Below are 12166 nucleotides of genomic sequence, written 5' to 3' on the forward strand. Positions count from 1 at the left end.
AGCCTTTGCAGAGTCCTATTCCTTTGAGGGGCATTGATGCTACACTGTTGGCTAAAAATAAACCTCAGTTTTGGACACAGCTGACCATGTGTATGGCGCCAGCCCATCAGGAAGATTGTCGTTTTCTGGTGTTGCATAATTTGCATGATGCTATTGTGCTGGGTTTCCCATGGTTACAGGTGCATAATCCGGTATTAGATTGGAAATCTATGTCTGTGACTAGTTGGGGTTGTCAGGGGGTTCATGGTGACGTACCTTTGATGTCAATTGCCTCCTCCCCCTCTTCTGAAATTCCTGAGTTTTTGTCAGATTTCCAGGATGTATTCAATGAGCCCAAGTCCAGTTCCCTTCCACCGCATAGGGACTGTGATTGTGCTATTGACTTGATTCCAGGCTGTTAATTCCCTAAGGGCTGACTTTTCAACCTGTCTGTGCCAGAACATACCGCCATGCAGAGCTATGTTAAGGAGTCCTTGGAAAAGGGGCATATTCGGCCATCTTCTTCACCATTGGGAGCAGGTTTTTTTTTTTGTTGCCAAAAAAGATGGCTCCTTGAGACCCTGTATTGATTATCGCCTCTTGAAAAAGATCACGGTCAAATTCCAATACCCTTTGCCTTTGCTTTCTGATCTGTTTGCTAGGATTAAGGGGGCTAGTTGGTTTACCAAGGTTGACCTTCGAGAGGCATATAATCTTGTTCGTATTAAGCAGGGTGACGAATGGAAAACTGCGTTTAATACGCCCGAAGGCCATTTTGAATACCTTGTGATGCCATTCGGACTCTCTAATGCTCCATCTGTGTTTCAGTCATTCATGCATGATATATTTCGGAATTATCTTGATAAATTCATGATTGTATATTTGGATGATATTTTGATTTTTTCAGATTATTGGGAGTCTCATGTGAAACAAGTCAGGATGGTATTTCAGATCCTTCGTGATAATGCCTTGTTTGTGAAGGGGTCTAAGTGCCTCTTTGGAGTACAGAAGATTTCTTTTTTGGGCTTCATTTTTTCTCCCTCATCTATAGAAATGGATCCGGTTAAGGTTCAGGCCATTCATGATTGGATCCAGCCCACATCCGTGAAGAGCCTTCAGAAATTTTTGGGCTTTGCTAATTTTTATCGCCGTTTCATTGCCAACTTCTCCAGTGTGGTTAAACCCCTGACCGATTTGATGAAGAAAGGCGCTGATGTGACGAATTGGTCCTCTGCGGCTGTTTCTGCCTTTCAGGAGCTTAAACGCCGATTTACTTCTGCCCCTGTGTTGCGTCAGCCGGATGTTTCTCTTCCTTTTCAGGTTGAGGTTGACGCTTCTGAGATTGGGGCAGGGGCCGTTTTGTCTCAGAGGAATTCTGATGGTTCCTTGATGAAACCGTGTGCCTTCTTTTCTCAAAAGTTTTCGCCTGCGGAACGCAATTATGACGTTGGCAATCGTGAGTTGTTGGCTATGAAGTGGGCATTTGAGGAGTGGCGACATTGGCTTGAGGGGGCCAAGCACCGTATTGTGGTCTTGACCGATCATAAGAATCTGATTTATCTCGAGTCTGCCAAACGGCTGAATCCTAGACATGCCCGATGGTCCCTGTTTTTCTCCCGTTTTGATTTTGTGGTCTCGTATCTTCTGGGTTCTAAGAATGTTAAGGCTGATGCCCTCTCTAGGAGCTTTTTGCCTGATTCTCCTGGGGTCCTTGAGCCGGTCGGTATTCTGAAGGAAGGGGTGATTCTTTCTGCCATCTCCCCTGATTTACGACGGGTTCTTCAGGAATTTCAGGCTGATAAACCTGACCACTGTCCAGTGGGGAAATCGTTTGTTCCTGACAGATGGACTAGTAAAGTGATTTCGGAGGTTCATTGTTCTGTGTTAGCTGGTCATCCGGGGATTTTTGGTACCAGAGATTTGGTTGGTAGGTCCTTTTGGTGGCCTCTTTGTCACGGGATGTGCATTCTGTTGTGCAGTCATGTGGGACTTGTGTGCGGGCCAAGCCTTGCTGTTCCCGTGCTAGTGGGTTGCTTTTGCCTTTGCCAGTCCCTGAGAGGCCTTGGACGCATATTTATATGGATTTTATTTCGGATCTTCCGGTTTCCCAGAGGATGTCAGTTATCTGGGTGGTTTGTGACCGGTTTTCTAAGATGGTTCATTTGGTACCTTTGCCTAAGTTGCCTTCCTCTTCTGATTTGGTTCCGTTGTTTTTTCAGCATGTGGTTCGTTTGCATGGCATTCTGGAGAATATTATGTCCGATAGAGGTTCCCAGTTTGTTTCTAGGTTTTGGCGGGCCTTTTGTGCTAGGCTGGGCATTGATTTGTCTTTTTCTTCCGCATTTCATCCTCAGACAAATGGCCAAACCGAGCGAACTAATCAGACTTTGGAAACTTATTTGAGATGCTTTGTGTCTGCTGATCAGGATGATTGGGTGGCTTTCTTGCCATTGGCCGAGTTTGCCCTTAATAATCGGGCTAGTTCTGCTACCTTGGTTTCACCCTTCTTTTGTAACTCTGGTTTTCATCCTCGTTTTTCTTCTGGGCAGGTTGAGCCTTCTGATTGTCCTGGGGTGGACTCTGTGGTTGACAGGTTGCAGCAAATTTGGGCTCATGTTGTTGACAATTTGGTGTTGTCTCAGGAGGGGGCTCAGCGTTTTGCTAACCGTCGTCGGTGTGTTGGTTCCCGGCTTCGGGTTGGGGATTTGGTCTGGTTGTCTTCCCGTCATGTCCCTATGAAGGTTTCTTCCCCTAAGTTTAAGCCTCGGTTTATTGGCCCTTATAGGATTTCTGAGATTATCCATCCAGTGTCTTTTCGTTTGGCCCTTCCAGCCTCTTTTTCCATCCATAATGTTTTTCATAGATCTTTGTTGCGGAAATATGTGGTGCCCGTTGTTCCCTCTGTTGATCCTCCTGCCCCAGTGTTGATTGATGGGGAGTTGGAGTATGTGGTTGAGAAGATTTTGGATTCTCGTTTTTCGAGGCGGAAGCTTCAGTATCTTGTCAAATGGAAGGGTTATGGCCAGGAGGATAATTCTTGGGTTGTTGCCTCCGATGTTCATGCTGATGATTTGGTTTGTGCCTTTCATTTGGCTCGTCCGGATCGGCCTGGGGGCTCTGGTGAGGGTTCGGTGACCCCTCCTCAAGGGAAGGTACTGTTGTGAATTCTGCTCTTGGGCTCCCTCCGGTGGTTGTAAGTGGTAGCGCTGCTGACTCTGAATCGCAGCATTTATCAGGTGTGTTCACTTATTGCAAATCTGACTGGGCTATTTAGTCTTGCTTCACCCTTTAGTCAGTACCAGTTGTCCATTGTTCCTGGAGGATTCACATCTCTGCCTGGTCTCTCCTGCTTTGCAGTTCTTTTCAACAAAGATAAGTTCTGGCCTTGATTTTTTGCTGTCCACATGCTGTGGCCTTATTGTTCAGTTCTTTTCCATGTTTTTTGTCTTGTCCAGCTTGGTCTGTATAAGGATTTGTTTAGCCAAGCTGGTATCTCTGGAGATGCAGATATACCCTCCATATATTTAGTTAGCTGTGGAGTTTTTGTATTTTCTGTGGTGGATATTTTCTAGTGTTTTAATACTGACCGCATAGTACTCTGTCCTATCCTTTCTATTTAGCTAGAAGTGGCCTCCTTTGCTAAATTCTGATTTCAGTCTGTGTATGTTTTTTCCCTCTCCTCTCACAGTCAATATTTGTGGGGGGCTGCCTATCCTTTGGGAATTTTCTCTGAGGCAAGATAGTTTTCCCTTTTCTATCTTTAGGGGTAATTAGTCCTCCGGCTGTGTCGAGATGTCCAGGGAGTGCTAGGTACATTCCACGGCTACTTCTAGTTGCGGTGTTAAGTTCAGGGTCTGCGGTCAGTACAGGTACCACCTCCAGAGTACGTCTCATGCTGCTTTTAGGCCACCAGATCATAACAGGTTGGTGTGTGGTCTAATCACTGGGTGGCGGGTGGAGGTTTCAGCATAGGACTGAAACAGGAGTCAGGGTCAGGCCTGGCGGCCCAGACAAGCACACCATCAGTGTAAATTCTGGGAGAGGGACAGACAGGGTTTTCCCTAGTCTGAGGGATATCGCAGGGGCCCGGGTAATCAGCTGTAGTCTACCCAGCACCCGCGTGACACCACATTGAACTCTGTTACAAACTCAGCTCTGCTACACAGAACTCAGTTGCTGACTCAGTTCTGCTGAAACAATTTCTCATTACCAATTCAACTCTGTAACAGCGCTATGCCAGGCCCTCTATATTAAATGACCACCAGAATTCAACTCTGTTGCATCGGTTGTACATTGCTAAATTTACTCTGTTATACCAGGTGCCATTAATTCAGTTCAATGAAATGGTGCTAACAGCCGCGAGACATGCAGCCGCGGGGACTGAAACATATTATTCGATCACGCCGAAGACACTCGGATAACACACGAGCATGCTCAGATAACACCTTATCTGAGCATGATCACCCATTGCTAATCCTTATTGTTAGCACGTATCGCTGTGGTTGACAGCTTCCTCAGGGGTCAATACCAACGATACGTGTGATGACCTTTGTTTCCCCCCTTTTATATGATCGCTTCTGCGCTAGTGCCCCCTGAACATGCTGCATAAGAGCTGCATAATTGAGCCTCCGGGTGAGACTTGACATGTGGCTTCAAATGAGCCAACAAATACCACAATTTGGCCTAAATAATTGGCCAACAAAGAGGTGGTATTACGTTATGTCAAACTGCCTATAGGAGAGCCAAATTTATCGGGAAGCATATGAGAAATTTAGCGCATTGTCAAACTGTCAAGTTTAAGTTCGCGCTTTTTTCAAATGATAGAGGATTGGCAAAGGTTCTGCTCTGATTCTGACAGCTAGTATCATAAATAAAGTGTTGATGGAGACCCCCTTTGAGGACATTTGGGCATCAGCATATTATCCCATAGAGAGCAGTCCACCTCGCGGGGCAGAATCTAGATTGTGAGCTTTCCAGGGAAGAAGCTCGGTGCAGATTTATAAATAATTTTACGGAGTTCAAAGCTGGTAAATGTATCCATAGCAACAAGGGAACGCTGTCAAGTTAAATTCTGTTACATATTTTGTTACTTTGTTCTACAAATAGAGCCAAAGTCATTGCAGAAAAACAAAATTACAATGATTTAAAGGGAAATTCTCCCCGGACATTATTCTTACATGGATACAATCAGAATTTAAATATGAACTAAGCTTTAGGGATAATAACACAACCCCCTAAAAAATGTCACCCCCACCCCACAGCCTAATGATCCCAAAATTTAGGATCATTGGGGCAAATTTAGTAAGAGAAAAAGTGGAAAATTGGACATCACTTTGCACAAAACCCCCAAAATGGGCCGGACAGAACATTTTCACTGCAGCAAAATATTGATGCAGAGGACAAGGAGCAGAAGTGCCACGATTTACCATACCTTGCGGGCAACTAATCGTCTTTATAAAGCATAGGAATTAAAGTGAACATCCATCCCATTTTCTACAACAATCATTTTTAGCCCAATGTTTTTAAGAACAAAACAATCTCAAATCTATCTCCAATTTTTTTTTTTGTTTTACGGTTGTTGTCTTTACCTTACCGTCTAAAATTCCATGCCGCCACTGCCATCATTGTGTGGGTGGCGGGTGCGCAGTGGGAGTTCAATGAAATGGCGCTGGAGGCGACGCATGCTGGTGGGGGGCAGAGAACGGGAAGACCCTGCCCCCACGTCCCACCCTGAAGCACATGTCGTCATCTTAAAAAAATTTCATAAGGTGAATATTAAACAACCACTGAGCGGATCCCTTCATATCAGGTATCGTATCAATCACCATCACAACACCATTATGGCCGTGTCTTTAGTTTATAGGGCTCAATCCTGCTGACAGGTTCTCTTTAATTATAGTACCTGGGCTACTAGGTTCTTTACCAAATTCAATACCCTGGTAATGTGGTAATGGCAGAGGGGATTGCAACCAAGAACACAAATTGCCATAAATCTGTTGTCAAAACAGTAATCAAGAAAATAAAATTTATTAAAAATGACAGAAAATCTTGGTCTCAGAACTTATAACCTTTGTGGAGAAATAAAATAATCAATGTCCTAAAGATGCAATAACTAGTTATAATAAACCTGTTCTTCATCTCAGGGCTTTATAGCTTACATAGAGTGCGGTGGAAAACACGGATATGATCTCAGGTCGGGACAGTTAAATGCAGTCAAGGTGGCAAAGTCATCCTTAGGACGTAGCTATAGCGTTCACACTTTCAAGAAAAAAAAATGCCCTTACCTTGCCAAAGCTTCCTTTCCCAATTGCCCGGAGAATCTGAAAATGATCCAAGTTCACTAGAAGGAGAATAAAATCTGAATTAATAGACTGTAATCATTATGCACAATATTGTTAATGCCACAGCCCTGGACTACAAGAGTATTATATTCATGTCATCCTAATATAGTATGCACATGCCCATTTAATAGATAGATGATGGATAGATAGATAGATAGATAGATAGATAGATAGATAGATAATAGATAGATAGATAATAGATAGATACGATAGGTAGATAGATAATAGATAGATAGATAGATAGATAGATAGACAGAAAAATAATAGATAGATCGATAAATAATAGCTAGATGATGTATAGATAGATAGATAGATAATAGATAGGTGATACATAGATAGATAGATAGATAGATAGATAGATAGATAGATAGATAGATAGATAATTGATAGATAGATGATAGATAGAAAGATAGATAGACAGACAGACAGACAGACAGATAGATAGATAGATAATTAGATAGATAGATAAATAATAGATAGATAATTGATAGATAGAAAGATGATAGATAGAAAGATAGATAGATAGATAGATAGATAGATAGATAGATAGATAGATAGATAGATAACAGATAGATGATAGATAAATAGATAGTTAATAGATAGGTGATAGATAATAGATAGATGGATAGTAGATAGATGAGATAGATAGATAGATAATAGATAGATGATAGATAGATAGATGATAGATATAGACAGATAGATAATAGAATAGATGATAGAGATAGATAATAGATAGATGATTGATAGATAATAGATAGATGATATATAATAGATAGATGATAGATAGATAATAGATAGATAATAGATAGATAAATATATAGATATTACATAGTCTAGAAAGGCAAAGAAAACATTGTTTCAGATTCGCAGTAGACACTGACTTGCTCCATTTTTCTGCATTGATGAATTCTATGTATTCACTTATTTTATTCTGGAATGACCAGAAAGGAAAGCGACTGAACATTATTGAATTATTCCTCCAGCAGGTGCGGTGTATTGTCAGCCATTATCCGGCCTCTTCTAACAATATCCACAGAAGAAGCTTTTGTTCAGAATTCAGAGGCCCAAGGATCACAGATTTCAACTCTCCCTCCAGGGATCCTTTTACCAGCTCCATTCCTCTACAACTGCAGAATTTCCGCCAAGTTCAGACAATACGAGAAAAATAGAACTGTCAGTAAAACCATTAACCCCTTATTGGTGTATTAAAAGAATCCTATGTGTGAAGTAATGAGCATATCTAGTGCTTTTCTTTATACAGTTATTTTGTGTATTAGGTCTCATACATACAGTAGAGGCTAGAGAGAAGAAGGTATTAAATGGCAACATTATCAAATCTACATAAATATTATCATTGCCCTATACTGGATATATCTAAACCCAGCCGTATAACTTTGCATGGAAATGGGAATGTGGGAAACCACATAGAAAACGACCAAACTGGGTGCTAGTACAACAACATCTTTATTGAAAAACAACACTGACAAGTAAAAAACTTTCCAAGATTCAAGACAGAAGAAAGAACAAGGTGCAATAATGGTGGCTATACACCCATCAAATGGTCACCATGTGTAAAAACCGTGCGGACCGGTGTCAGATGGCTACCCTCTCCAGATAAACCTGACGAAGGAGCTTCTGCTCCGAAACGCGCGTCGGGTGCTCGTGCGGTGACCGGTCCGGGCCTCCTTCTCAACATCCCCCTGTTCACAGGTATACTCCCGACCGCAATTGCGGTGATTAGTCCCGGTTTTCCGGGCATATATAGGGTGAGTTGTACGGTCCTAGAGGACCATGGGGTTATGATATATATGATATAAACTGGATGTTTATCTGGAGAGGGTATCCATCTGACACCGGTCCGCACGGTTTTTACACATGGTGGCCATTTGATGGGTGTATAGCCACCATTATTGCACCTTGTTCTTTCTTCTGTCTTGAATCTTGGAAAGTTTTTTACTTGTCAGTGTTGTTTTTCAATAAAGATGTTGTTGTACTAGCACCCAGTTTGGTCGTTTTCTATGTGGTTTCCCACATTCCCATTTCCATACAGTAGAGGCTATACGGAGGCACACAGAACTTAATTTGACTCTTATTTGGGGAGAATTACTCGGTGGTGTGGCATCTGATACAGGATGAAAACTAAACACTGTATGAAAGTAAAGACATGACTACAAGAGTGCGCTGATATTGCTCAGCAGAACTGGAAGATTACATTCTCCACCTGAGTATTTATGTAGTTGATATCTTACTCACTACAACATCATTGGACACTACTACTTTAGCTTTACTATATGTCCCATGAGAAACCAAGCTCTGCTTTACTATTGGACTCTGCTGCACATACATCAAAGTGAGTTTCCTGGAATTTCCTCAACTCTACTGCTCTCCTGGGCTCTTCTTCTTCTGTTCCAAAGTGCATGTTTACATATTTGGCTTTGCTGCCCCAAGGTGCCTGTCTGCATACTCGGCTTTGCTGTTCCTCACTCCAAGGTTCCATTGTGAGGGAGCGCCAGGGCCGTAGTCGTGGCTGAGGCTAATGGCTCTTGCGAGCCCTGGCCTCCCATCACATACAATGTCCTTTTATCAATGTACTTGCCTCTCTGCTGTACATTGCGCAGCCAACGCAGTACATTGCGCAGCCAACGCAGTACATTGCGCAGCCAACGCAGTACATTGCGCAGCCAACGCAGTACATTGCACAGCCCACGCAGTACATTGCGCAGCCCACGCAGTACATTGCGCAGCCCACGTTGTACATTGCGCAGCCCACGTAGTATATTGCGCAGCCCACGTAGTATATTGCGCAGCCCACGTAGTATATTGCGCAGCCCACGTTGTATATTGTGCAGCCCACGTTGTATATTGCGCAGCCCACGTTGTATTTTGCACAGGCCACGTTGAATATTGCGCAGGCCACGTTGTATATTGCGCAGCCCACGTAGTATATTGTGCAGTCCATGTAGTATATTGCGCAGCCCACGTTGTATAGTCACGTAGTATATTGCCCAGCCACGTAGTATATAGCACAGCCCATGTAGTATATTGCCCAGCCACGTAGTGTTGTGAATTCCGTTCTTGGGCTCCCTCCTGTGGTTATGAATGGTACTTTTGTGAGTTCTGCCCTTGGGCTCCCTCTGGTGGTTTCGAGTTGAACTGCTGCTCCTTGAGGTTCTGCAGCAGCTGCTTTCACTAATCGGCTCCACTGGCCCTGCTATTTAACTTGGCTCTGGTCTGTAGTCCATGCCAGCTTTCAATGTTCTCTGGGTTGGATTCAGATCTCTACTTGGATTTCTCTGATGGCCTGTCCATTTCAGCATAAGATAAGTTCTTGCTAGTTCTTTGGTTGTCCATTTGCTTTGGACCTTACTGCTCAGTTAAGTTATGTTTCTTTTGTCCAGCTTGTCATTATGAAATATTCAGGCTAGCTGGAAGCTCTGGGGAAGCAGATTTGCCCCTCCACACCGGGAGTCGGTGTGGAGATCATTTTTGTAAGCTCTGCGTGGATTTTTAGTTTTTAATACTGACCACACAGTATCCTTTCCTATTTTCTGTCTATCTAGATTAGAATTGACCTCCTTTGCTAAAATCTGATTTCATTTCTGTGTATGTCATTTCTCTCTCTACTCACAGTCAATACATGTGGGGGGCTTATCTTTCCTTTTGGGAATTGCTCTGAGGCAAGATAGTTTTCTGTTTCCATCTTAAGGGGTAGTTAGTTCTTAGGCCGTGATGAGGCGTCTAGGGAGAGTTAGGAACGTCCCACGGCTATTTCTAGTGTTGGTGTTAGGAGTAGGGTTTGCGGTCAGTAAAGTTACCACCTCCTCAGAGCTTGTCCCATGACTCATTTTACCCACCAGGTCATATCAGTGCTTCTCTGTAACCACCAGGTCATAACAGTACAGCTGGCCCACAATGTGTTAAATGCATCTCAAAAGAGGGAAAAGAAAGTTCTGAGCCATTTTTTTTTTCCTTTGCAGCTTGTTTTGTCTTTTTTTCCCCTTAATCTTTGGGTGGTTCCGGATTTTGGTGCTGATATGGAGGTTCAGGGTCTGTTCTCGCGTGTTGATCAGCTCGCTGCAAGGGTACAGAGTATCCAAGATTATGTTGTTCAGACTCCGGTTCTAGAGCCTAGAATTCCTATTCCTGATTTGTTTTCTGGGGATAGATATAAATTTCTGAACTTTAAAAAAAAATGCAGATTGTTTTTTGCTTTGAGACCCCGTTCCTCTGGTGACCCCATTCAGCAGGTGAAGATTGTCATTTCTCTGCTGCGTGGAGACCCGCAGGACTGGGCATTCTCCCTAGAGCCAGGGAATCCTGCATTGTTCAATGTAGATGCATTTTTTCAAGCACTTGGACTGCTGTATGACGAACCTAATTCTGTGGATCAGGCAGAAAAAATCTTGCTGGCTCTGTGTCAGGGTCAGGAAGCAGCAGAAGTATACTGCCAGAAATTTAGAAAGTGGTCTGTGCTCACAAAATGGAATGAGGATGCCCTAGCAGCTATTTTCAGAAAGGGTCTTTCTGAAGCCCTTAAAGATGTTATGGTGGGGTTCCCCATACCTGCTGGTTTGAATGAATCAATGTCACTGGCCATTCAGATTGATCGGTGCCTGTGCGAGCGTAAGGTTGTGCACCATATGGCGGTGTCCTCTGGGCTGAGTCCTGAGCCTATGCAATGTGATAGGATTTTGACTAGAGCAGAACGGCAGGAATTCAGACATCTGAATGGGCTGTGTTTTTACTGTGGTGACTCTACTCATGCTATTTCTGATTGCCTGAAGCATACTAAGAGGGTCGCTAGGTCTGTTACCATTAGTACTGTACAGCCTAAATTTCTCTTGTCTGTTACCCTGATTTGCTCATTGTCGTCCTTTTCTGTAATGGCATTTGTGGATTCTGGTGCTGCCCTGAACTTAATGGACTTAGAATTTGCCAAGCGTTGTGGTTTTTCCTTGGAGCCTTTGCAGAGTCCTATTCCCTTGAGGGGGATAGATGCTACGCCATTGGCCAAGAATAAACCTCAGTACTGGACACAGTTGACCATGTACATGGCTCCAGCACATCAGGAAAATATTCGTTTTTTGGTGTTGCATAATTTGCATGATGTTGTTGTGCTGGGTTTTCCATGGTTACAGCTACATAATCCAGTGCTGGATTGGAAATCTATGTCTGTGACTAGTTGGGGTTGCCAAGGGATGCATTGTGATATTCCTTTGATGTCAATTTCCTCTTCCCCCTCTTCTGAAGTTCCGGAGTTTTTGTCGGATTTCCAGGATATATTTGATGAGCCCAAGTCCAGTTCCCTACCTCCTCATAGGGACTGTGATTGTGCTATTAACTTGATTCCTGGCTGTAAGTTCCCTAAGGGTCGACTCTTCAATCTGTCTGTGCCAGAGCATGCAGCTATGCGAAGTTATGTAAAGGAGTCCTTAGAGAAGGGGCATATTCGCCCGTCTTCGTCACCGTTGGGAGCGGGGTTCTTTTTTGTTGCCAAGAAGGATGGCTCCTTGAGGCCCTGTATAGATTATCGCCTTCTCAATAAGATCACGGTCAAATTCCAGTACCCTTTACCTTTGCTTTCTGATTTGTTTGCTCGGATTAAGGGGGCTAGCTGGTTTACCAAGATCGACCTTCGAGGGGCGTATAATCTTGTTCGTATTAAACAGGGCGATGAATGGAAAACAGCATTTAATACGCCCGAAGGCCATTTTGAATATCTTGTGATGCCTTTCGGGCTCTCTAATGCTCCATCTGTGTTTCAGTCCTTTATGCATGATATTTTCCGGGATTATCTGGATAAGTTCATGATTGTATATTTGGATGATATTTTGGTGTTTTCCGAT

At 43.3% G+C, this 12166-nt stretch overlaps 1 protein-coding gene across 1 annotated transcript in view; it reads right to left on the minus strand.

Annotated features, from left to right (window-relative positions):
- STK32C (serine/threonine kinase 32C) overlaps positions 1-12166 on the minus strand; it is a 296245-nt gene that overhangs the window by 161794 nt on the left and 122285 nt on the right. The window contains exon 2 of the mRNA XM_077258442.1: positions 6264-6319. Coding sequence (XP_077114557.1) covers positions 6264-6319 — 56 coding nt within the window. The remainder of the gene's footprint in view (positions 1-6263; positions 6320-12166) is intronic.

This window comes from Ranitomeya variabilis, chromosome 4 (assembly GCF_051348905.1).
Source record: "Ranitomeya variabilis isolate aRanVar5 chromosome 4, aRanVar5.hap1, whole genome shotgun sequence".
Classification (NCBI taxonomy): domain Eukaryota; kingdom Metazoa; phylum Chordata; class Amphibia; order Anura; family Dendrobatidae; genus Ranitomeya; species Ranitomeya variabilis.